Source organism: Contarinia nasturtii, unplaced genomic scaffold, assembly GCF_009176525.2.
Source record: "Contarinia nasturtii isolate CC-2019 unplaced genomic scaffold, AAFC_CNas_1.1 Cnas_scaffold_1101, whole genome shotgun sequence".
NCBI classification, from domain to species: domain Eukaryota; kingdom Metazoa; phylum Arthropoda; class Insecta; order Diptera; family Cecidomyiidae; genus Contarinia; species Contarinia nasturtii.
The window spans coordinates 571,967-597,245 of record NW_022198445.1 but is presented as its reverse complement, the minus strand read 5'-3'; the positions used below and the strand labels follow the sequence as shown (position 1 = coordinate 597,245).

The following is a 25,279-nucleotide window of genomic DNA, read 5'->3' as shown; positions in this document are numbered from 1 at the left end:
TCTTATTAATTTTAATTTTATTGGAAAATAAGTTGTGTGAATATTGTATGTGTCGTTAACAAAATATTGTATATTATAATAAAATTGTTTAAGATTATCTCTAATCGTAAGAGATTTTAGCCTAAGCAATTTATTATTTATTCCAATGAATTTTTGGTCATGATCAAGCCTCGTTCCCATAAACTACCGACGACTGCCATAGATTCTTCGATGTTGTTCGAAAGATTTGCAATTTTCACGTATTTTGGGTAAAAGTGAATCAATTTTTTTACAACGCCCGTTGTGGCTTCTTCAACTTCGACAAAATTCAGGTCACTACCATGGTATTCTTTTGAATTGTCAACGTGATAGTACAAATTGTACGCCCCGTCAACTTTTGTCAATCGGACAATGTGCGCGCGAAGAAGCCGAACTTCTGTCTCTTCATCCATTTCTGGCATAACAATATCTCCATTATTATTCAACAATGGCTTCGTTCCAAAGCATGTTCGCACCTTTTCCATTGTGCCCAGCACCTGAAAATAATTCAAAGTTTCGTTAAACAAATGACAAATTTAGTGAATGTCAAACAAAGAAGAAAATATGTAAAATTTATACCGGTGGGAGAGCGTCGAATTGATACTTTGTAGCTAGTTTATCAACTGCGCTATCGATATCCAGGTAATTTTGTATTTCTTTGAACATGGTAATCAGATGAGTTTTGATTTGTTTTCGCCGAGCGCTCAAGTCGTTAAATTCGGAGTACGTTTCGCCAAATTGATTCCAAATGTCAACCGGTAATCCCTTTCGGAAATTCACATTTTTTTCGATGGCCGTTTTCAATGCTTGTTTCGTCAACTCTTCAAAAAGATCAGCAAATGCATTCTGAAAACAAAAAATAAAAATGTAAAATGTGATCAAACAAAAAATATTGGCCGATTTGAATTTGTCTCACCTTTTGGTACACGCTCAATGTGATGTGCAATGAATGATGATTTGATACGGTTTTGGCTTGGTGAATCCAGCCTCGTGGGAAGTACAGCATATCGCCGGGCGATAGAATTTCCCGGAACTTTGGTTCACCAATTTCATCTTGTTGAAAATTACCACTTGATTCGCGTGGTAATTTTTCATCTTCGGTGCGTGGCGGATACAGCAGCCATTCCTTGACGAAAATAATTGGAATAAAATACAATTTGGATACAATTATTTGGAATATTTGTACATACCTTTTGACCTTCGATTTGCAAAACGAATGCCTCGATGTCATCGTAGTGGGGTGCAAAGCCTTGACTATTTGGCGGTGTCAAGTAAATATTTGCACCAACTAGACAGTGAAAATACTCCTGAAGTGTTGCATTGAACTTGTGCAATGGACCGATGAACGTTTGTGGATTGAGCAGACCTATTTATAAAATCAATGAAACAAAAACCGTTTATTTCATTGTGTCAATGATAAATATTGTATGATTTCACTTACGAACACTACAACCGGTACGATAGAACTCCCACACCGAACCTAGCAAAGCGCATGAAATTAATACGATATAAATAATTCATTTTACGATTAAGTCATTTAAATGAACAACAAGAAGAGAAAAAAAATACCTGGCAACGCGCGTCCATCTGGATTGTGCGTCTCACGTACCTGCCATCACACAAATGGTTAATATTTCAAAATTAATAGTTAAACAATGAATCATTATTACCCCATTCTCATAAGATGTAACATCAAGATTTTTCGTGTATTCCACAATATTGTTCCGCAACATTTCGTCGATCGCTTCTGTAGACACCTTTAAACTGGCATAATGACCACGATTATGTTCGCGCGAAATATACAACGGTTGTTTTTCCCAATTGTTTGCCATAAATGCCTTGACACCGTAGCCATGTAGTAGGTGTGCAAATGCCTTGTCACCATTTTCCACACTCGATAAATTCAAATCGTGAGTCGACGATGTTGTTGCAATGGATGCCATTTCATTTAAGTGAACCGATGTACCGTTACTGACATTTGACGTATGAGCTTGTTGATCTGACTTCTTCTTTTTCTTTGTTTTCGATTGCGGTGTTGTCTGTGATTGAATTACGAATTAAATCGATTTTCAACATATTTTTTATAGTTTTAATATATTTTTAGGTACTTACATTTCCGTTGGTGATTGGGGAGCTTGCTGTACCATTCGATTTGGATTGTGCTGGTTGTGCACTGGAAACTTCTGTGTGTTTGCGCTGAAAAGTGAAAAAATAAATAAATTCAATTTTTGAATGTAATTGATTTCATGGTGTAGCGTTGTATTGCCTCCAATTTTAACTCAATAAGAAAACAACGTTGTTTATGGTTGTATTTGATATATCAACACAAAAGTGTAAATAAATATATTTCGGCCATCATCACGTTGTTTTCTTATTGAGTTAAAATTGGAGGCAATACAACGCTACACCATATATTCAAAATACTCAGCAATACAAAATTTTCACATGTAATTGATTTCGTTGTGCAAAATGTGCATAAACTCAAACAATCAAAATGTTTGAAATTAAAATACAAATTCTGTACAAAAAGAACTGCGCAAAAATACAAGATTATACTTTGGTTGTCTGTTTATTTTATTATACGAAGAAATGGTTGCTTTTCTTTGCAATCAATAAACAACACATTCACCGATTTCATGCGAAAGCTAACGGAATTGTAATGCGATCTTATATTTTTGTTGAAGATGAAGTGATATGATTCTTTCAATAACAAAAATGGATTCTATTGTTTAGTACTAAATTGATGTTGTGAAATTCAACTCAAATCAAACTGTACTCACTTTTTTCGGTGATGGAACTTTGAAATGTACTTTGGCATTCGTACTTTTATTCTGTTTCTTTTGCTTGGCCGATTTCTGAGCTTTATTAGCACTCAGACCCGCTGCTTGATACGCAACAAATGCTGATTGGTTTTCCATTTTTCCTATCTCAACAGTAACAAACTTCGCGAAACGACAACAAAATATAGCGGACCGCGTTTGTTATTCACGTGGTCTGCCTGCACCGACTTCAAAACATTTGCCGAATGCGTGTATGACAATATTATGATTCTGTCAATGTGCGGCCATATTTAACACCAGAGGGTGCTGGAGTATCATATTTTGATTAAATTTGTCCTTTAATTTAATATTATATTTAAACTGATAATGATATCAAGCAAAAATAACACATTAATATAAAAGATATATTTTTACACTATGTTTTCAAAACGAAAATCCACATGGAATAATTGTCTAAAAAAATCTGTTCAAACAAGAACACATCCAATTTGACATATGATTTTGACAGCTGGATTTTCATTCGCGCAAGACTCACTGTTAAAATCTAGGTTATTTCAGTCTAATAGAATTTTATAAGAAAGCGATATTTTGGAAATTTAAATAAAAAAATTCCGGTTCCAATATGTTCCTCACCAATATTTTACTGAAAAAAGCGAAAGCCAAGTAAGTTTTTGAAAAATGGAATTAAAGCGTTTCATTTCAAATAAAAAAAACTTGTGATCTGAACTGGAAATATTTACTTTGTTGGTTGATTGCAATGAGCAATTAAACTGATTCTTTATTCGATCATTTTCGTGAATAGGCAAGTTTTAGTGTTAATGGAGAGCGCAGTTAGCCAACATCAATTTATGCAAATCCGTGATCGTTTGGGCGATAAATTGGAAGTGATTCGATATGATCCATACAGTAAGTACATTCATTGCGAAAACAACGACAGAACAAACTATTCAATCATTTTTTATCTTTTTTCATTTAGTTCAACAGCTGAGCGTATACCGGGAGCGCAGAAAAGTCAAGAGCATCCGTTAATTCTGCATAGCCATTTCTTACTAATGTAGTTGAAATTTTGTTTGCATACAAAATAAAAAATGAAAATGAGTTAAAACTTCTTTTATTCCAAATCAAATATGGGTACACAAGGCAGGTTGAATCTCGATACAGATGCGAGCATTTTTGGTTTGTACAAATGTACATACGAACATATTTTGGTAATTATTGAATTTTGGTAACTTTAATTACTTTCTTGTCTTGATTTGATATTATATGATAGTGGTAGTATTGATTTGGTAAAGTATATTATAAAACTCACCAGGCTAAAATTGATATACAGGCTGTAAAAAATCATTAAAAAAAAAAAAAAAAATGAGAGAATTTATTATTCTTGTAGGTAAATGCAAACTTTATTTCGTTTTTAGATTCAAACAATATAATCTTTTTTTAGCTGCGTAATTAAATCATCTGAGTAATCAACATGTCATCTCTCCATAAATAATTATAATGGTAATGAGATTTAATTGTGGACCAATACATTCTTTTGATCATATATCTCTCTCTCTCTATATATATGTATATCTATTAGAATTCGAATAAATTTTGAATAAATGTAATATACTTCTTAGATTCGTTGGATTTTTGTTCAACAAGACGGTATTTTTGGTGTGATTTGTTTATTTTTATTTGTGTATGCGTAGAAATAAGAAGTTCTTTTAAAGGCCTAGTTTGAAGTGTTGGTATTGTCCTGATGAAAAATCAACAACAAATCCAATTCCATATTTTGATTCAATTTGAGACACAAACCATACTTTGAATGGTTATATCAGAACTCGTTGAAAATCTCGAGCATATTAAGCGCCATCTAAGTGTGATTAGGTACATTAGGGTAGAAAATGAAATCTTCGTAGTGGATTCGAATCTTAAATAAGTGCATTAAATGTTTGGCATCGCGACGCGTCTGCACGGAAAATGTGGTTGTTGTCATGAATCGTTCAAATATCCCATTTTCAGGACATCGAAACGGATTGGTTAGAATTAAAATTGAATGTGACTACTTAAATGGTAATACATGATTCGTAGAATTTAAATGTAAGATTATATATTGGCCTAGAAAAAAATGACGATTAAAAATATGATGTTGACGAACAAAGGAGAAATTCAAAATGAAAATAGGAAAAATTGGAAAATAAAATATCGAAATTGATTGGATCAGCATGTGGACGCTGAGTGAGGCACAAATCGAATCGAGTTTCGGATGAAATTGAAAAGCTGATTTATCAAGAAATTTGTCTTAAATCGTAATAATTGGATGGCTGATCAAATAGTTCTTTTATCCTCCATTCATAATAATATATATATGATTCATATAATATGAATAAACTCAAACTTTTGGTTTTGATTTCTCTTTAATTTTGTTTTTAACAAATTGTCATTAGATATTCGTACAATTTGTATATCACTGCTATATAAATTTTCCAATCTACTAAATAATATTAATTTCTAAACAAATTGGATCATTTTTGTTTATGTTTGTAATAAATAGAATCATACTTAACTTGGTCTCGTTTTCACATGTAATTTGCTAGATTTTTGTTTTGTTTGTAAATGTTCTTTTTGTTGTCACATTTAATAAATAAATATATTCATTATACTTATACAGTATATTTTGTTTGCTTAGTTTGGTTTTAGTTGTTGTTTTTGTTAGGCAATTTAGGCATAGTGATCTCCTTTTGTGTACTCTGCATCTTCGGTTTTATACATTTCCAATAGCTATGACAGAGACATCGGCACGCAACAAGAGAGAAAAAAAAGAAAATAATCAATTTAATCGACCTTGAATGCGACAGATAATTGCTTGTTTTTAAACACACGACAACATTCAAGTAACAACATCAAGTTCACTAATAAATAATTTACAAATCAATGCATGCACCAAATTGCTTCAGCCAAATGATATAAAGGATATAAAGGCATATGTGTATCTACATACACTATGAAATCAACAATTGGGATAATTTATTCTTGCATTTGTTTTTCCATGAATTTGGATTTGTTTGGGCGTATAGTGACAAAATCGAAAATAAAAATTATCATCGATTCAAATAAACAAACAAAATTATTATTATTATTGTTACAAACTAAAAAGAGGAAAAGAACTTAAATTCGAGCACAGCGACTACAGAGACAACGGTACGGTATGGATTTTAATTTACAAAGTGGCTAAACTACAAAACAGTTTCAATGCTGGATATTTGTGTAATTGCTGGATACGATGGTATTCGCAATACCTTTTGGCAATCCTTTTGTAGTTCTTCTACTTGTTTTTCGTGTGTTTTGCGTAGTTTCTCTTTTTCGCGTGCCTGTTTTATTTGCGCATTCTGTAAAAACGGAATATATCGTTATGAAAATGAAGTGATTAATTTCAATTTTTTTTTTTAAATAACCTTTTTCTCATCCATGAATCGTTTGATATTGTTTTGTTTCTTTTCACGTAATCGTCGATCTTTTTCGCCTTTTGTTTTTAGTGTTTTATCGGCAAGTACCTCTTTGGCAGTTTCGACGGAAATTTTGGCCTGATTAGAATTGAGAGTTTTATTATCACGTTCATGTTTTGCTTCGAGCTGTTTGATTTGTGCCGCCTGTGTCGTTTCCATCAAACGTTTTAGAATGTCTTGTTGATCGTTCACCTGTGTCTTAAGCACTTCCCATTCTTCTTTCTTTTGTCGTTCGCACATTTCGGCCCATGCGCTCGATTGATCGGTTATATGTTTGCGAATGTTTTGATCGGCTTTGATTTCATCTTTGCTCTTTCCCTTAATTAATTTTTCAATTGATGTATTTTGCGATTTTTGCAACGATGCACGTTCTTTCGCATGTTTTTTCTTCATTGTTTCCAATTCTTTGGATTGTTTTTTGGCAATTTTCTGAAAACCTTTCTCTTGACGCAATGTTTCCAATGTAATCGGATCGAAAACAATTGGTGGCTCTTCAATTCGTTTTTCTTCTTTCTTTTCTGATTTCGATGCGTCACCACTGCCGGCCGTTTCTTCAATACCAAGCGCCTTCATATTGTCTTGTCGTTCTTTGGCTGCACCCATAAAGCCACGGGGATCACTTAAGGCGTCCATGAAATCTTCAAAACCATCTGGTACATAGATTTTCAATTCAATATTACAGAACAGCATGGGCAATGACATTGGGAAGTTGGCTTCAGTACGTAGGGAAATATGTCTGTAACCTCCTTGCAAACCGTCTAATGGCAAAATTCGCTGAAATGTTGTTTTACAAAAAAAAAAAAAACAGAACGGTGCAATTTATTTATTATTGGTGAATGAGAATTGTTTGTTTTTTTTTTCGAGAAACTTACCTGGCCCAATAGTTTGCCATTTTCATCGTAAACGCCCAAACGCAAAACGGCCAAATCGGGCAAAACCACTTTACGAAAGAGGAACGGCTCTTCATTGTAAACCGGATTCAAACCGTTTGCTGGCACCAAACGTGTACGAAATTCTTTTCGTACGGTGTCCGAAGGCAAACCATACATATCAACTTCAACATATGTACCGACTTTTTTATCCGATAAAAATTGGCCAGCAATTACTTGAACGCCACACGAGGCGGCAATAACACCATCCACCGGTGCATCGGCAAATGGATCAAAATCTTTATCTGCTCGTCGCATAAAATCGGGCTTCAATAAATAGCCGCTACTTCCGTTGTATTCGAACTTGCCCTGATTCAATTGCATTGGTAAATCGGATGTTTGGAAATTCAATGAGACCATTTGACAGCCAGCATTCCAAAACACTTGCGGCATATAATTTGATGAATCAGCACGTGTGCCCTTTGGATAAATTCGTGACATTTGACGTTTGTTGTAGTTGACAAAATCGATAGCCTGCTGTTTTAGCAAATTCATTCCAGCCGTTTCGGAGAAACTTGACATATTATGATGAATATTCTTTTCTGTATTTTGAAATGAAAAATAAAAAAAAGTCAATTTCAATAAATCACAATTTTGTTCTTTCTTAAATTAATACTTACGTTCCGATTGATCAAATGCGCCGAATTTAATTGGCTGCGCATAATTAATCATTGAACTTAACCAAGGGTGGACGTTGGTTGTCGACCCGGTGTAATTGATTGGAATTTCGGTACCCTCGCCGCCGTCTTGTGATGCACCAGGTTGACCGGCGGCAACTGGTGTTGCCACTTCTTCTGATTTTTTATCAAGTACTGGTACAGCGCCTGCATCTTCTGTCGGCTCTTCGTTGTCAAGCGCCAATTGACCTTGTTGGAATAATTCCAATTCGATTTTTTCCACTTCTGGCTTAAGTCTTTTATTTTTTATCAAAATCTTTCGTTTCAATGCTGATGGTGGCGGCAAACTTGAACCCGGTTCCAATGGATAGTCTGGTAATGGTTCTTTTAACAATAGATCACCAAAAATTTCATCACAGTATTTAGCTAATTTGAATTGTTGTGCCCGACAACAATGATTCTCGAACGAAAGTATAACTGGATAGTCGGACGTAACAAACGCACAATCCCGAATGGCATAGATAACATCTTTGAATAGAATATCGGTGCACATTGCCATGCCGTGAGTGATGATGGGCTCTTCATCTTCACCTTTACCATCCCAACAATCCAATTCCACACAACGGCAGCCGGCCAACAGCGTTTGTCGATACATTTCCACCGAGCTCTTACCGCCGAACTGACGTCCAGACAAATAAGTGTTATGCGATGAATTGATGTAATAATGTGAAAGTGGCTAAAATAAAATCGAATTGAATTGTCAGTTGTGCAATTTGCAGTTGAAGCAAAAATTGTTGTGAAATGAAACATACACAATCCATGTCCATGTATAAATCCAAGCGATCGAGAAATACGGGCGCATTTTCGTCGGACATTAAATAACGCACGAAACCATCTTTAGATAAGAGCTTTTTGCTTTTTGACTCTTCGTCCTGTTCATATGTTCCAATAATCTCTTGAGCACGTTTCTCATCGTACAGCGGATATAGAATCTCGTTCAATCGCGGGTCACGTTGTTTCTCATTCAAAAAATTAATGAACTGGTCTATATTGATGAATTCAGCTTTGCCTTGTGTTCTATTCACGTTCGATTGAAATAAGAGAAAATTGAAAGTCATTCAAAATGATCTTGACCCTTGTGGGCAATGCGATTATAATTAAAACGAGAGAAGAATGACGGGAACAAAACAAATGGATCCAAGGAAAATCACTTACATCGAACGAAACAACTCTTCGATATCGTTTCGAGGACAAATCTTGTGGTAGAGCGCATAAAACTTGTCGAATGTAAAATCATCTTTATCCATCGTGTCATTTTTGCCACTAGGCAAACCCAGCTCCGACAGGCATTGATACACCATTTTCTCTGTTTTTCCGGATGCAAATGTTCGTGCCACCACTTTAACCGGTACACGTCCTTTTGCATCAACCAAAAAACCAAGACGCATCCAACTGTCAAATGCGAAATAAAAATGTGAATACAAATAAATTAAATTCGATTTTGTGTACGGTTTGTTTCAAAATTCAATTATTTCTTCGTCGCTGAAACACATATGGCAACTTTACGTTTAATTTAATTTTTGAATAAATTGTGCTCTATCTACACTCGTGCAATTTGATTTATTCGAATGGAAGACAAAATGTATGTGCATTTATGATTCGAAAAACTGAAAAGCGAAGCAAAAGAGAATATAGCATAGTGTCTGTGGTAAGATGGGAAAAGCGCGTTGACATCAACAACGAGAAAGTGTCTAGTTTTCAATTAGAAAATTTGCAAGTGACAAATGACATGATATGTAAATGTTTTTTCGTGTGCATATATTAAACTTAAATGAGAATGTTTGGAAAGAGTTGACGATATATGACAAAATGCAAAGCAGCAATGATATTGCCATTTTTCAAATTCAATTTAACAAAATCATTAAAGAAAGACGACTTACAACTTTACTTTCTATCTAAAATGTAAATGCGAAGAGTATGACGACTTTCATGTAACAACATTAACAACAAATACTTATCGATTTAATGACAATCAGAGCAAACGTCGCGGAACGGATCGATAAAATAAATTATAAGCTGATTAATAAGAGCTGAATGACGAATAAATTTCGTCTAATTATGTTATGCTAACAAAATACAAGATGGTTATTTCACCGTCAATTCTACATTTTGGCTTGGGTTTTGTTCGTTTGCAGTTGAATGGAAGGAGTTAGGTAATGCTTTTAACTGGCAATTAACTTATATGTCGAATGTGAATTTTCTGATAAACCGTTCTAATTGTGTACTTACTGCTTCATTAAATTTGTTCGAATGCAAACATTGTTTATTTTATTATTATGTGTAATTTCACGGAGGCCCCGTTGCCAAATCTAATCAGACGTTAATAAAAATGTTTTATTAAGTGTGTTTGGTTCTTTTATTTTCGTTTGTTTCGTTATTAACACAATATACTTTTGTTCACGTGCGTAAAACACGAGATCGAAAAATCAAATTCTATTGCATTGTTTCTTTCTTCGTCGAAGCCGTTTTGTAAACAATAATGAATTCATGTTAATCGATTTTCATGTAATACATTTTAATGAACACATCGGTTTATTGAAATTGAAGAAATATTGTATAATTTTGTGTGTTTTATACCAAATACCATTCGATTATTGCACACATAATATCACTGGTAATATGATAGAGACATGCATATGTTAATTACGAAAACAACATTGATTTAAAAATAAAAAGAGACAGAGAAACAAAACACCATGGTTAATAAATGTATGAAATGCATCATGTACGTACAAAAGGCCAAGAGATTGGCTAACAAGAAGACGTTAAAAAAAGATCAACAGCACAGAAAACATGCATTAGCTAGTGCGTTGGAACGCGTAAACTTACTGCTTGAAAATACATGTCATCGGACAAATATTATTTGCTTTCACGTTGTGTGTGATTTTTCGCAGGCCATCAACCCAAATCTGTCGATTAGATACGATTAAGTTTATGAGTTTAATTTTCAAAATTTATTTAATATTTTTATTTCAATAAATGTCGTCTGTTTGGTTTAGATTGAAAGAGAAAGAAATTGGTTATTTTATTTTGGTATGAAATTGTAATTAAAATTTTAATCCAAATAATCCTGTTTATCGATTTTATTAATTTGAATTAATTTCAGACTTTGGTTACGTTACGGTATTTTGTTGTATTGGAAAGTTAAATTATATTTCTATTTCTGTCTTTTTTTTAGTTAGAATTTGAAAATTGATCTCAACCCAAAGTGTAGAAATTCATGAATAATTTAATATAAATTCAAATTTTCCTCCTTCACTATATGATGATATGTAAATAATTTTCTCATGACTGACCTTTGCTGTTTCCGCATCTGGGCAAACAATATGTTGATAATTCACGTTGATATAATCCGTACCCGAACATATAGTCAACGATCGTTCATCTAACTTTTCACCATATTTATTCCACAGCTTGTCAAGCAATTTCATGTCCTAAAAATAAAAACGAGAAAAAAGACACACACATTTATATACAAAATTGTGATGAAAACAATACAATAAATCAAATCGAAAAACCATTTGCATATTTTCTCTGCGATGTTATCTGAAACATCGCATAAATTATACGTCATGTGCGCAAAATTTGTATATTGTAACATTTGTTTTGCTCTTTTTTTATAAATGCACCATGAGACTAGATTCTATTCGGATGTATTAGCTGTTGATTGTTTTCAGTATGAAGATGAAATCACGTTGATCTATTTTCGAATCAGAATGAATGACATTGTCAAAATATGTGAAAATTTACATTAATTGACTGACAATACTAGCAGATAAATCTGTTGATAAATTTCTGAAATCCATTTTTGGTATTTTCTCAAATTTAAGACGATTGTTGGATGATGCAAAATTAATAGATGCACATAATAATTTAAGTGATTTAGGATCGTTACAGGTGTAATTTTTAGGAGATTCATATTTCAATTATATTTTTTCCAAATAAAATCGATAATCATTCCCACGGGTGAACAAAAAGAATTCAGTAAATTAAATCGTGATTATTTTCCTGTAAACGCTGCCCAATTCAATTATATTCATCATTAATGCGGAGTCTGTGATGCCGGGTTTGTAATACAATTCCTGAAATAGAATATTCATATTCCAAATTCAATTGAATTGCAGCAATCAAATAGAAAACCACTAAACAGTACATATTATGCAAGTGATTGTTTTTTTTTTTCGTTTGCAAATGTGCTGATTTTATTCGTGCACTAATAACGCGAACAGTTTGCATGATGGCAACATGCCGTAATCAAATATTGAATAATTTCATATTAATTATTGACCAACAACAAACATGTATTGTACTGCTCCCCAGCAGGTGTTGAATCAATTATGCGAATGAATTTAGTTAATTGCATAACACACTGGCCTCTGAGGTAGTTGATGCAACTGAAAGCCCACTGGAAATATTCATCGATCAGATGAAGAAATGAATTGGTTGTAAAAAAAAATGCCGTGGCACATGGTTCGTTCTTTGAATTTATGGACAGAGTAAATCAGTTTTTATCAGTTGCATTTTCCCATTTATTTGCTATCGGAAATGAGAAAATCCGAAATACATACTATTCCAATTTCCATTTATTTCGAAATTCAATACATGCTTTCGTCTCCATCTCATTGATAAAAATGCCCTTGCTATTCACATAGGTTCTCTGTTGAATTTTGAATTCGTTCTCATTGTAAAATGAGAATTTTAAAGCCCACAATGGAATTTTCATGAAAAACCATTTTCTATCAACAACTAATAAAACCAGAGAAACAACAATTTCATATGGGATATTAAGTCACATTATAATTGAGTTGAAATAGGAGTTGAGCTTGGGATTTGATAGAAAAAAAACCGGAGCTCAAACAAAACACCTCCTGTTTTATGTTCGTGAAAAGCCCGGATTGTAATTATACCGGACATTTGTTCATTCTTTTTCATATTCCCCAGCGTGCGGCGAACACACATTGTTCCGAATCGATTTTCATGAATTCTGATTGAATAGCAAAATGTCTATTATTCAGATCGTATTCAATATGTATGCAGGGTTGGTATAAATTTAAATATCTGCAAAATGTTTTGTTGAACGATGTACCAAAGCTGCAAACTTCCTTCGGGCAAACAGGATATTCCAATTAAATTATTCAATGGAATACTGAATGTCATTGTTATAGTTTTCCTCATTTGCTTCCTTTGTAAGTGAGCGAGCTTTTTGCGTTGCACTTATATATACAATGTATATAGAAATTCATCATGGCAGGTGAACTTTGCCAGACACACCAAACAAACAATATCATCAAAGCACAGTTTGCATGCAATCGATTATTTTAATATAACTATTTAATGACATTGGTCCATTGCGATCAATTGAAGCGAATGCACGCGATTATTCTATGACGTTCTCATCGGTGTCAGCGTGTTTTTAATTAAACCCAAAGATTGTTCGCAATATTAATTAAACTTGTTGTATTTAATAAATATAATGATTCGTTTCATTCAAAGTAAGAATCGAAAATTGCGGCTGTCATGTTTAATGAATATATGCATTACGTGATGCGAACCCACGACCAATTTTCTATCATTTTGGCGGCGAAATCATTGTTCGCTCATCGCAACAAACAATTCCTGATTGGATTGCTTCAATCTGGATAGCACGTAAAAGCGTGATTTTGGCATCAATTGTACCAGTGCGCATTAGGGTGCTTCATTTTTTGCACATTTTGCAGAATTATGTCGGCTATGCTCATAACCGATGCAAAATGATCATATCTATCCCATAAAGGTGTTTTCAAAATTTTAAAATGATATTTAGGCGTTCCAGGTTAGCTCTGAATGGAGACATGTATGAAATTCTCCTTTTTTCCGTTTTACGCCACTTCACGGATATATTTTTGAATTTTTTTTTCAAAATTTTTTACCTAATCGGTTTTTTAATTTCAAGTAAAAATGTGAAAATTAAAGATTTTTTCTTTAAAAGTACGACCAGAATAATTACCATGAAATGAAAACAAATTATGGTGTTTGATACAGCGTTGGAAAGGTATTTATGAGTAGAATCGAATGGCAAAGTCAAATTTAGAAAATCAACATTAGTGGAGTGGATTTTGGTGTCATGAATGTGAAGATGACGAAATGTGCAAAAAATGAAGCACCCTAGTGCGCATCGATAAAGGTCACTGATTTTACTGGTTGCTCTCAACAGTGTACTTGTCTCGCTTTTTATACTAAAAAATTCATTTTCATTATACTATCAAATAAAAACTCTAGTTTTATGTCACTTTTCGTACGGTGCTTTCGGTGATTTCCGAAAGAAAACTGTCGCCACTGAACTTGCTGGCCACACAATAAAAATGAACTAAAGGAATTACTTCAATAATTTTATTGATTCATCAATGCAATAAAAATGTTTGTGGATTCTTTTTTCTACTTCACTCCATTCGAATGCTATTGAAAGTTTTCCCAATCTTCATTTTTTTTTTTCATTTTCTTGGATATTACCCAACCTGCACGAAATATGTTATGGCAAAATAGTTTGCCAGTCGAAGTATATCGATTAAGATTGATTCGTTATATGAGATTCGAAGCGATAAAAAGAACAACAATAACAACATAAGAAAACGTACGACAGTCTGCCAACGGCATAAAATGAATCGTTTTCTTTCAATTTATCGCACAAATGCTGTTGCTTATGGTACATTGTTCGCTGATGTAATTTATTCGAACGGAATATTCGGTTTTATTTAATATGACATCATATCGCGTGCATTACAACCACTTGGCATTTAAGTGTGATTCAACGTAATATACGAATAAAATATGAATTCGTTTGCTTCACGAAGATTATGTTTGTTTTCTTCTCTTTTATCATTTAAATGATTCGATCTTGAGTTTGCCGCAACAGTGCTCGTACAACAATACCAATTTTCCGCAAGTTTACGGAAAGCGATTGGAATATTAAAACGGTTCGTCTTTAATTTATTATTAGTTCGAAGCATGATGGAAGAAAAAAAATTCGTTGCCAAATGTTGCTCAAGTGCGGAGAGCAAAAAAAAATGCTTGAGATAAATTTCGTTGAATGATTCGAAGCGAATCAGAGAAAGGGAGGTGCATAAAATGGCATCATTTTTACGAAATAACGTTTGTTTTCCGCTGATTGTCACACAAACGTGAACAAACTTCTTGCGACTTGATGGCTTATCTTCAGTTTCCTTACTGTGTTTGTGGCTTACCATACATTTATGACTTGTAATGGGAAAATGTGCACAATATGCACTTCTTTACTTGTTCAAGGTTTTTTCCTGGCACGTTCCCCAATCGCCGCCACATTTCAATACACCGCACCATGCCTATATGTATTATACTACAAAGTGTTTTTCGATGCAAACATGTAACTATACTCAACAAATTAAAGACTTGAACAAATAGAAAATGAATGTGGTAAAATGCTTTCAAATGAAAGAGAAAAAAACCGGGTCAAATATTCCTTTCGTTGGTGGCTCCAGTATTTCCTCAATTTTTTATGTTTTCTTTACCCTCTCTCACTCTGTTCATGTCATTGCGGCTGTATGCATCGATCGAAAGCGATACTCCATGAAGATATCGTATTTATTTTTATGGGCCACTACTTTCCAAACAGAAGCACATTGAAGCACTTTTTTGGTTCTCCTTTTTTTCTGCCGTTTTTCTTCGACGACGACAATAACGTCGATTTTTCCTATATATTTTCTTTTCATGCTCAGTTTTTCGAATTATCGTTATTTTTTTCGCCTTATTTCTAGTGCTGTTTTCATTGCTCTTTCGTTCACATACAATGTGGAAACAAGATGGTGGTCTCATTTAAAATGTCACGATTATGGGCCACAGCATAACAAAAGAATCCTTCGAATCAAAATAAAATAAAGAAAAAATAGCAGCAGAAACGAGAGATTGTATTGTAATCACAAACTGTGTACATATCATTTTCTTATGCTGAAAATCACATAACATACACACACAATTTGAGAGCACATCTGGCAATTGAAATGAGACTGATTACAGTCAACCAAAGCATATAATAACTGTTATAGGCAACGAGATTGCAGTAGTTCTAGAAAATGTGTCGAGTTTGTATTTGGAACATTTAATTATGAGAAAATTGCCGATACACTTTCACAATCGAACAATGAAACGTCAATGTGTGTGTGTATCGAAATAATATGCAATCATTCAAAGTCAAACTACTTGACAGTAGTAGGAAATATATAGAACTCTCCTTGTCATCCTTCCTTTTTTTCTCTGTGAATAACTGTAAATGATGGACATTTTCCACAGTTTTGATTTTTCAATCTATTTTTCTTCACGAACACCAAGTTTTTCTCACATTTTACACGCGATCTCGTAACCAACATTGTTCGTTTCAATGTCAATGACTTTCCTTTGTGAAAAGTAAGAACACCAATTTACCCAGAAATTGAATCGTAAACAGAACACAAAAAACACTGCAAAAAACCTTTTGCAGAGAGAGAGAGAGAGAGAGAGAGAGAGAAACTTAAACCTACACAAAGGTAGCTTTCTTAGATGCTTTTTTTTTGTTTTGTGCACCATTTGTGTTGACTTTGATTGATGTGATCCGGTTTTAAAATTATGTGCATCTTTCAAAGAAGTCGAGCTCATCATCATTCACGGGATGCAACTTTATCGAATTCTTAACTTGATTCTCGCATTCATATCGATTTTTATACTTTCTGAGCATAAAGCAGGGCTTGAAACCATACCGAATCTAAAATTCGGATTTCCTTATTGAATAAATCGCCTCTTCACACCGGCAATAACATGGGAAATACTTTGACAGTTTTTTTGTTCAAAACAAAATACAAAAAAAAGTCCGCTAGAATCGGATTTGTAAAAGAAATGTTTGAATAGTTTCAATCCCTGCGATAAAGCAATACGTGCAATGTTGATGCAATAAACTCGCTGCTTAAATGCATTGATGAGACAAAATTACATCAATATGTGCAATGCAAATGCACACACACATACGTCCAATCAAAATTGCGCCATAAAATGATAATCTCAATCCCTCTGATTCCAAAGACCTTGTGCACACGTTCCACACGATTCGAACGGCATATCAGTACAATCACGCATAATTTGATTATCTTCAATTTACTTATTAAATTTAAGTCATTACCGTGCTACATTGCAAACATTTCACGATCCAACTATACATTGCACAACTGTACAAGCCAAGTGAATCAGTAGCGAAAACAAAAAACTGTGTTTCACATTGTGTCGTTGTGTTTAGGTATTTGGTTGGTGCTTTTTTGTCGGGCAGGAATTCAGAGAAATGTAAACACGAGTCAATTAGAAACGTGTTGAAAACGAAATTATCATAAAATCATACGCATTATGCAGACATACAAGTATAATTGGATTGGGCTCGTTTTTTTTCTTCTTCTTTGTTTGTCCATGTGGAATTTTAACCATTATCCACGTGGCTGTAATGACTTGTATGTGACAAATTTTTGAGCATTGTTCTTTGTGCGTGTGTGTGTGCGAAAGAGAGAATGGTGATAGTGTTTGATTGCATGTATGTGTGGCCAACATTTTCCATTATTTAATGGACAACACATGACACGTACAACTCTAAATGGATCTGTAATGTGTAATTAAAAACAAAATGTACTTACCCGAGGAAGGCCACCAGCCCTAATATCACTCACTTGACACAATTCGATAACATCTCCTTCCTACCAATTGACCCGTACACCAAATGCCGCAATACAATGAAAAAGAAAAACGAAATATTCAGATGTCAGAAATAAAATTACTCACATGTGAACCAACTAAAAAAAAAACAGTGAGAGAAAACAGCCAACATACGTGAATTATTCACATTACCGAACATGAATTGACGGCCTAAGAAGAAAACAATAACATACAGAATATTCTGCAAAAAGACGAATACAAATTTATGTGAGCAAAAACCAAATATACAAACAGACAGCGCAAAAGTAAAACAGCCTACTTACATGTGTTTCTTATGTAAGTAGGCTGTTTTACCTTTGCGCTGTCTGTTTGTATATTTGGTTTTTGCTCACATAAATTTGTATTCGTCTTTTTGCAGAATATTCTGTATGTTATTGTTTTCTTCTTAGGCCGTCAATTCATCATGACATGTGTAGGTGTCTCAACACGGAATTCAAATTACTCAGAAAATGAAAGCGGTACTGTGAAAATTCTAAAAAGGTCATCACCGCTGTCGGAAAATGACATTTTATTCTTGGAAAACCAAACAAGAAATGTGCATATTTAATCATCGTTTGGCTAACATATATTCATAAAATATAGAGCTATTCATAAAGTTTTTATTGAATCATTTTGAATAGTAATATAATGTACAGGAAATTTTCCAGGTTCAATAGAAGCGCTCATTGTGGGAAACCATACAAATTCAAGTTGAAAATAAACACCAGAACAGCAGTGTATGGAGTGGAAATTCAGAATAACTTAAGTTTCATCATGTTACAAATGCATTATTACATACAAACCGATGCAATTGGCAGAAATTAAATTGCGTTAATTGATCTTTTTGAATTATATTCATGTGTTGAAATTCTATCCGAAAACATTCATTGTTTTTATGAAACCTGTACAAAAACATCAAAAATACTACAAAAGTCAAGAATCACTCTCTTTATTCAATATTTTCCAAGAATGAATTTTGCACAGCGAAAAAATATATTTTATCCGACAACAGAAAACAAAGCACTCCATGAAAAGAGAAAAAAACAAACACCTATCTGTATATATTTAAAATTAAACGAGAGGAAAACTGATCGGTGCCTCGAAAACAAAGAATACTTATAAATGAATACTTATGAAAAATCATCGGAATTCATGCCAAAAATTGAATAGCAATTGAGATTTTACTCTTAACAAGCGAATTTTGTTTTTCATTGTGGCAGATGAACGAGTCGATTTTTCAATATATTTGTTTTTTTTTTCTGATTTTATCTGAAAGTGCTCATATTTCGACGAATTTGATGTCGGGCGTATTTTGAGATTGTATGGAAATCCCAAAATATTCCATCGATTTTTTAATTGTTTGTGAAAAACTCGACGGGTCTATTGAAACATGCCCGAGCCTGGTTTTTCGTTTCAATCGAATTTCTCATGTTTTCATATACAATATCCACAAACAACGCATGTATGGAATATATGTTTATTATTGTTGATTATATTCATTAGTAGTGGAGCGCATTCAATTTTTGGCTCTAAATTTAGAAACACTTAAGAAAATATGTGCGAAAATTGTTTTGGCTTAATACATTGTCGCGCACGTTCGTGCTTATCATCAAATATTTGAAGCGTTTGTTTTTCGCTCAAGATAAAATTGCGAGCACTAAACAACGTTATCCTCGAACTTGAATTCATGTGAATTAAGTCTTACTTACAACATTTTTTTCTCGCTCTCTGTTGATTTTAACATAAAGTAAACTAAATTATCAAACAAGGTTTCTCCAATCTAAATGGAAAAGTAAAGTTTTGAAAGCCAAATAAATTGTCTGCTTAGTGGATCCATTGTGTTGCACACTTGCTATTGAAAGAATTTGGAGGCGAAAAAAGCGTTAAATGTTGTTATAACTTTTTCTCGATTTTAAATGGACGCCGACCCGGAAGATTAAGAACAGCAGAAAATGTGTTCGGTTGGGTAGCTGTTTCTCAATTAATCGGAACATATAATGTTTATAATACGCGGAAGCTAGAGCGACACCAAGTGAAAAACAGGAATTTGTGTAAAGCAAATTGTTTGCTTAACGTGCCGTCGCGCCGCTAAAATGTGTTAACTTCGATAAAGAAGTTTTTTTTTGTTTTCCTTAGAATTTCCTTCCAGCATGTGCGAGCGACAGGCGGGTGCGATAAAAGTAAATTAGTTTAGACTTTTAAATAAAATATTTACCATTTGGCAATAAAAGAGAGTTTTGTACAGCGACCCGGCCGCCATTCACTTCTCATTAGCAGTCAATTACAATGGCACACAATGTTTGTAAATGATCACAAATATCAATTCGACCAAACGAGAAATAAGAGTGAAACGAACGTTGTTTTTTTTTTCTTCTTCATTGCCACCGAAATGTAAACTACTTTAAACAAATCTTTAAACAAAATTATTACGAAACCGTAAGTTTTCGCAGTTAATAAATTTGAATGTAGGCTACTGATTATTTTATTTTCTGTAATACGGTTTTTTTTCTTCTCTGGCTCGTTCGAAATGCTAAACATGTTCAAAAAAAAAAAATTCAAAACTTACCCGTCCTTCACTTTTCCAATAGATAAAGAAGCCATACTCATCCACTTTGAAAGTGCATGCTATTTCGAGATCTGTATTATCTTTTTCTTCAGTCCATCGGTCAAATGTATTTCCCGCTAGCAATGGCTCAGGGACCGGAATTTGCCAATTGAATTCAAACTTTTTGGTCATTTTACTTTTATACGAAATTTACAATTAAAAAAAAACTCTAACAAATAAGTGTATATCACTCGATCTTTCGAATGCTGTTTAACGGCTCTTCTCTGCAAAGTGAAAATAAACAAATATTTTACAATTAATTACATTAAATTGTTTTAATTCGAACTTTTTGTCGAATGAAAAGAAAAGAAGATGAAACAATGTTACATCGCAGAAAGTTTGCGGGCGAATGCCAGAAATGTAAAAATATCAAAATTCTCGAATTTGATTGCATGATTTCATTGTTTATGACTTCTTCTCTCAATTGCCATCATTTTTATCTGCTGTTTCTCTCGAATTTTCATCATTTTTTTGTTTCATTTTAAATATGCTAAAGAATTCATATTAATTTATCGCCTAATTGGATCTACGTCTATATCATCATATGGTGGCACAAAAATCGCGTGATGTTTTGAATGAATTAGCACGAAAACTAATACACAAATAAAAAAAAAATGAGAAAGTATGTGTGCCTTATAGTTTCCATCTCGTTTGCACCGCAAATAACATATTCATTTCACGTGAATAAATCGAGTTTAGTGTAAGTCAATCAATTGAAAAGTGTTCACTTCGCTTCGGAAAATGAACCGCTGAAAATTGAAATAACCTATTTTTAGAGAATAGTGGTGTGGCGTGCCTTTCAACTTCCTTTTAATGAAATGCCAAACACGTTTAAAAGCTCTAATGCGGCGTTTTATTGATTGTCAATAAATCGACCGGAACACAAATCGTAGGTGTTAAATTGAGTTTAATCATATCATAATAGGGGAATAAACATGATTCATAATCGATTTGACAAACTATAGTTTTTGTGTTGTGTGTGTGTGTGTGGTTCTTAATCTAATTTTCGGTGTGCGTTATCGCACGATTATAGTTAACAAAACAGTAATAGAACGACGCTTAAACTGATTGATGGCTTTCGCAATTTATTGGCAAATATGATCGTTGTTGAATGTATTAAATGGCAAAACATTCCCAAAACTTGGCATGCAAATTTATCGCATATATTTTGAATAAAATAAATCGGCCTAATTTCTTTCTACTTCGCCAAATTGTCTGCCGATTTACACAAACATAGAGCACACAACAGAAATCTATACATGCAATACAATCTTTTGCGATGTAAATGTCTATGCCTATGAAGGAAGAGAATTTCAACGATGATGAACAAAAGAATGAATGAAGAAACAGCGAATAAAATTTATGGCCGGGCTTTTGTATATGTTATTTGTGATGGCGTGAATGATGGTGCTGTGTTGCTGTTTTATTTTGATTTCTCAACTGTGATGTCATTGCACCGAAATGAGGTAACGGAAATAAAACATTCGAAATTCGACAAGATTTTACAGCAAAATTTTCGAATCGTTTGTTTATCTGTTGTTGTTGTTTTTTTATTGTTTGTGGAATCACTTTCACTTTGTGTGTCACATAAAATAAAAGAAGAGAATTTTGGAGACGATTTTATTCTTGTTTCGTTTTGTTGCGCACACAAATTGCGAATGATATTGGATATCGCATGGCAAAATGAGAAATGTGGATACGATTCCAATGTGCATGAGTCTGTTTGCGGTTGGAAAATGTTTCACAGAAATACACACAAACACAAACACACTGTGGCGCAAACAATAGCGAACGAGCCGCAGAAATAAATTTGCCATTTGACTACACAATAAATCAATCAAAAGACAAGCAAGAGAGAGAGAAAACATAATGTGGCAAAAAAAAAATGCAAAATGAATAGATTAATTTACGAAATAAACGATAATTGTGTGGCGATGATTTTTTTTTGGCTCGCAAATATAAACAAATTGAAATCCATTCAATTGATGAAGCAACAAAGTTTTTTCTTTTCTCATTTTAACTACATTGTTTCTGATGCGCTTGATTTACGAGGCTTAAATGACTGAATGGGCGAGTTGAGTGTTTGGCATTTGGTTTGGTGAGATTGTGTATGTGTATCAGATTTACTGTTTATGTTTGACAAGTATCAAATGTACAGAAACAAATGGCAAAGATGGCTCGACAACAGTTCACTGGATTGATAATTTCATGTTGTTGTTTTTTTTCACGGCAACTATTTGCCTCAACTGATATATGTATATATAAAGTTTCATATTCGAACAACTGATTTGTGGTCTTTCGAACTCTTTCTTCTTCAATTCTGATACGCGCTGATATAGGGTCGATTACATGAAAGAACACTCTTTGAATATTGGCGAATCGATTTGGATTTTTATTATATATGTGCACCTGCAATGTTTCGCTTGAAAGCTGGCAAAAAGTCACAAGTCTAATGAATTAATGATACGTTCTTTTGCTTATCGAAGCAAAAAAATTGTGTTTGCTAATGCACTAAATAACATGAAATAGCAACAGAGACGTGTGCCTGTGCGCGTTTGTGTATATTATATTCAGTAAAGCAATCAAGTGATAAAAAAAGCACCAAAGCGATTTTTATCATCATTCGTCGTCGTGGTCGTAGCCGCCGCCAATATTCCTTCTTTTCTAATATTCGTCTCTTCTTAGTGTATTAAGTGAATGTGTGTGTGTGTGTGTGTGTGTGTGTGTGTGTGCGTTGTGAGCAAAAGCGCGCGCTATGTTTTTTTGTTTTGTTAATTTTTTATTTGGTTTATTTCTTTTTCCTCTCTTGATTCTGTTTCTAATTTGTTCGGTTCGCATTAACTATTTGTTTTTATTGTTTGCCTCTTTATATGGGATTATATTAGTTGAACAAGCGGATACGATGATAGTATGACAACGATAGAGAAATAGTCTCACAGACGAAGATATAAATCGCTTTTCTTTGCTTGTGACTTTTACTGATTTTCATGGTGTCTTTGACTTATGAAATAAAAATTATTTATCTTGTAGGCGCGCATCACTATTTTTTTCACACACTTTGACATCTAAGCTTGTACTTAACAGTCTGCACATAAACGTCAAAAGAAAATAATCGTTCAATTATTCTTGCCATTATAATGATTTGTTTTCATACTCTCTATCATTTTATCTGTCTGTTTCATTCATTGTCCAATTTACGGTAAATTATTTTCATACGCTTATTTTCTGTTTTCGTAGTTTTTTTTTCTTGCATATTACAAATTTTCGGTCATTATTTTTCCCGTAGAGTGTCTAAAAATAAGATTCTGTAGAGTTTTTTTTTTTGTATTATTGATTCATAGCCATAAATAAATGAATCAGATTGCTGCTACACGCTTGCGACCCACAACTATATCATCTTGAATATACACATGAAAAATATATACATATATTGTGATAGTTGATTTTTTCAAGAGGCCATCAAACTTTTGGTGGTGAAGAAAACCACTAGCGTAAATAGCATCTCAAGCGAAAAGATTTTGGGCCAAAAAGAATGAATGGAGAGCGTGAGAGAGAAGGAGAGAGAGAGCGAGCAGGAGATATATGAAAAATGAATTTCTTGCTGTTTGTTTTCGATGCGCTGTTATCACGCACAATATCTATATCTATTTGATGAATCCATGCGAGTGAACGATTCTTTTTGTGCGTCTTTTTCGAACTTTGAACAATGGACCGATTTTCGGAAAAGTTTCTCTTTCGTTGTTTCTATTCAAATGTAAGGAAAAACTTTTTAATAGTTTCACATAGTTTTCTGGGCAATGTTTGTTTTTTGCAAAAAAAAAAAAAACTGAAATGAAAACAAAAAATTGACACGCGATCATGAAAATAAAAACATACGCACACCGAAACACCATTCATCTACACAATATTAGCTCCAGTCGACAGCAACACGGAAGAGTTTTTTTTCTTTTGCTTTTTGTATGTGTGTTTTAGGTCCGAAAGGATATAATTTAAATAAAAATGAAACAACAAAATGTTTTAAGCCAATATTTTACGTTCGAATGGGCACTTTACGAATATGATATGCCACACCAGCGTTTAATTCATTTTTGTCTTTTTTTCTTGGTATTATAGGTGTGCGTTTTAACTTCGTTTTTTCACATCACTCGATTTTTTGTTGTTTGTTATTTATGCAACGCGCACCCGAAAAAAAATTCACTTCAGCATTATAGCTCATCGACAAGAACACTGATGAGAAGCACCGACAAAACACGCATTCGATACACCAATATCAAATTTATCATTTCGCTTAGCGTTGATAGACTGATGGGAACACGATACAAAATTGAAATGAAACGACAAACTGGCAACAGAAGCAGCACCAACAACAATCATACATCCTGTCGATGAGAATTATTAAATTCTTTTACACTTCAGTTGGATAATTTGCACTCACTCACTCACTCGCGCTCTCGCTACTACTCTATTGACATCGATGTGATGGTGGTGTGCAATTTTTGCTTCGTATTTTATTTTTTGTTTCAACTAAGACAATCCCATACACTCGATGTCAATTTCGAAGACATTTAAAAGAGTGCCGTATTTCACGATGAAATTTCACACATGTATTTGCTGCTGACTGCTACTAGCAGCATGAATAAGAAAAAAATACCGAGCAATTAGGCAATACACAATATTTTTTGTTGGTGTATGTAATTTTGGAGCGAGACCGAAAGTGAATGTATCATGTATATGTGCAAATGAAAATGGGAAAAACAGAAAATAAGTTAGTCGAACAATTTGTATAAGGTAATGTGTGCGTGCGACAAAGACAACAACACTCAAATCAAACGAATGAACAAGATGTACGATACATACCAGCTACTCTGCGCAAACGTAGCGTACAAACAGAGAAAGAGAGAAAAAAATAGTGAGAGAAACAGCAGCAAAACATAACAAGAGAGAACTACTACACAAACGCATACACACACATTGTCAGAATTGAAACATTCGGCTATCGCACTGCTACAAATACACCGAATAATATATGGACAATTCGAAATTGTGCATAGCAGTTCAACCAATT

General features: G+C 33.6%; 3 protein-coding genes across 6 annotated transcripts; 1 reads left to right on the top strand and 2 right to left on the bottom strand.

The window, feature by feature from the left end:
* LOC116344626 (bifunctional lysine-specific demethylase and histidyl-hydroxylase NO66) lies at window positions 1–3,028 on the bottom strand. The gene is made up of 9 exons (XM_031773248.1): window positions 2,799–3,028; window positions 2,131–2,214; window positions 1,689–2,057; window positions 1,588–1,627; window positions 1,460–1,498; window positions 1,209–1,384; window positions 935–1,144; window positions 598–864; window positions 1–515 (listed from the first exon to the last, which is right to left on the bottom strand). Exons 1-9 carry the CDS (start codon window positions 2,934–2,936, stop codon window positions 138–140), a joined length of 1,701 nt encoding a protein of 566 aa, XP_031629108.1. The 5' UTR covers window positions 2,937–3,028; the 3' UTR covers window positions 1–137.
* A 273-nt stretch (window positions 3,029–3,301) lies between these two features.
* On the top strand, window positions 3,302–3,896 carry LOC116344660 (39S ribosomal protein L33, mitochondrial). Its single transcript, XM_031773300.1, has 3 exons — window positions 3,302–3,461; window positions 3,601–3,704; window positions 3,775–3,896. The coding sequence occupies exons 1-3, from the start codon at window positions 3,421–3,423 to the stop codon at window positions 3,825–3,827; spliced, it is 198 nt and encodes a 65-aa protein (XP_031629160.1). The 5' UTR covers window positions 3,302–3,420; the 3' UTR covers window positions 3,828–3,896.
* A 335-nt stretch (window positions 3,897–4,231) lies between these two features.
* LOC116344637 (1-phosphatidylinositol 4,5-bisphosphate phosphodiesterase) lies at window positions 4,232–24,662 on the bottom strand. Of its 4 annotated transcripts, none has more exons than XM_031773264.1 (12): window positions 24,095–24,662; window positions 20,176–20,438; window positions 17,552–17,611; window positions 11,189–11,326; window positions 10,122–10,201; window positions 9,048–9,284; window positions 8,645–8,909; window positions 7,836–8,568; window positions 7,159–7,757; window positions 6,236–7,060; window positions 6,080–6,169; window positions 4,232–5,561 (listed from the first exon to the last, which is right to left on the bottom strand). In XM_031773264.1, exons 2-12 carry the CDS (start codon window positions 20,344–20,346, stop codon window positions 5,502–5,504), a joined length of 3,258 nt encoding a protein of 1,085 aa, XP_031629124.1. In that variant the 5' UTR covers window positions 20,347–20,438; window positions 24,095–24,662; the 3' UTR covers window positions 4,232–5,501. The 4 variants fall into 4 exon arrangements, with proteins under 4 accessions (XP_031629124.1, XP_031629123.1, XP_031629122.1 ...); XM_031773263.1 differs by lacking the exon at window positions 10,122–10,201 and adding an exon at window positions 10,722–10,801 and having other exon boundaries at window positions 24,095–24,661; XM_031773262.1 differs by lacking the exon at window positions 4,232–5,561 and having other exon boundaries at window positions 5,889–6,169.
* Between the last annotated feature and the right edge of the window lie 617 nt (window positions 24,663–25,279).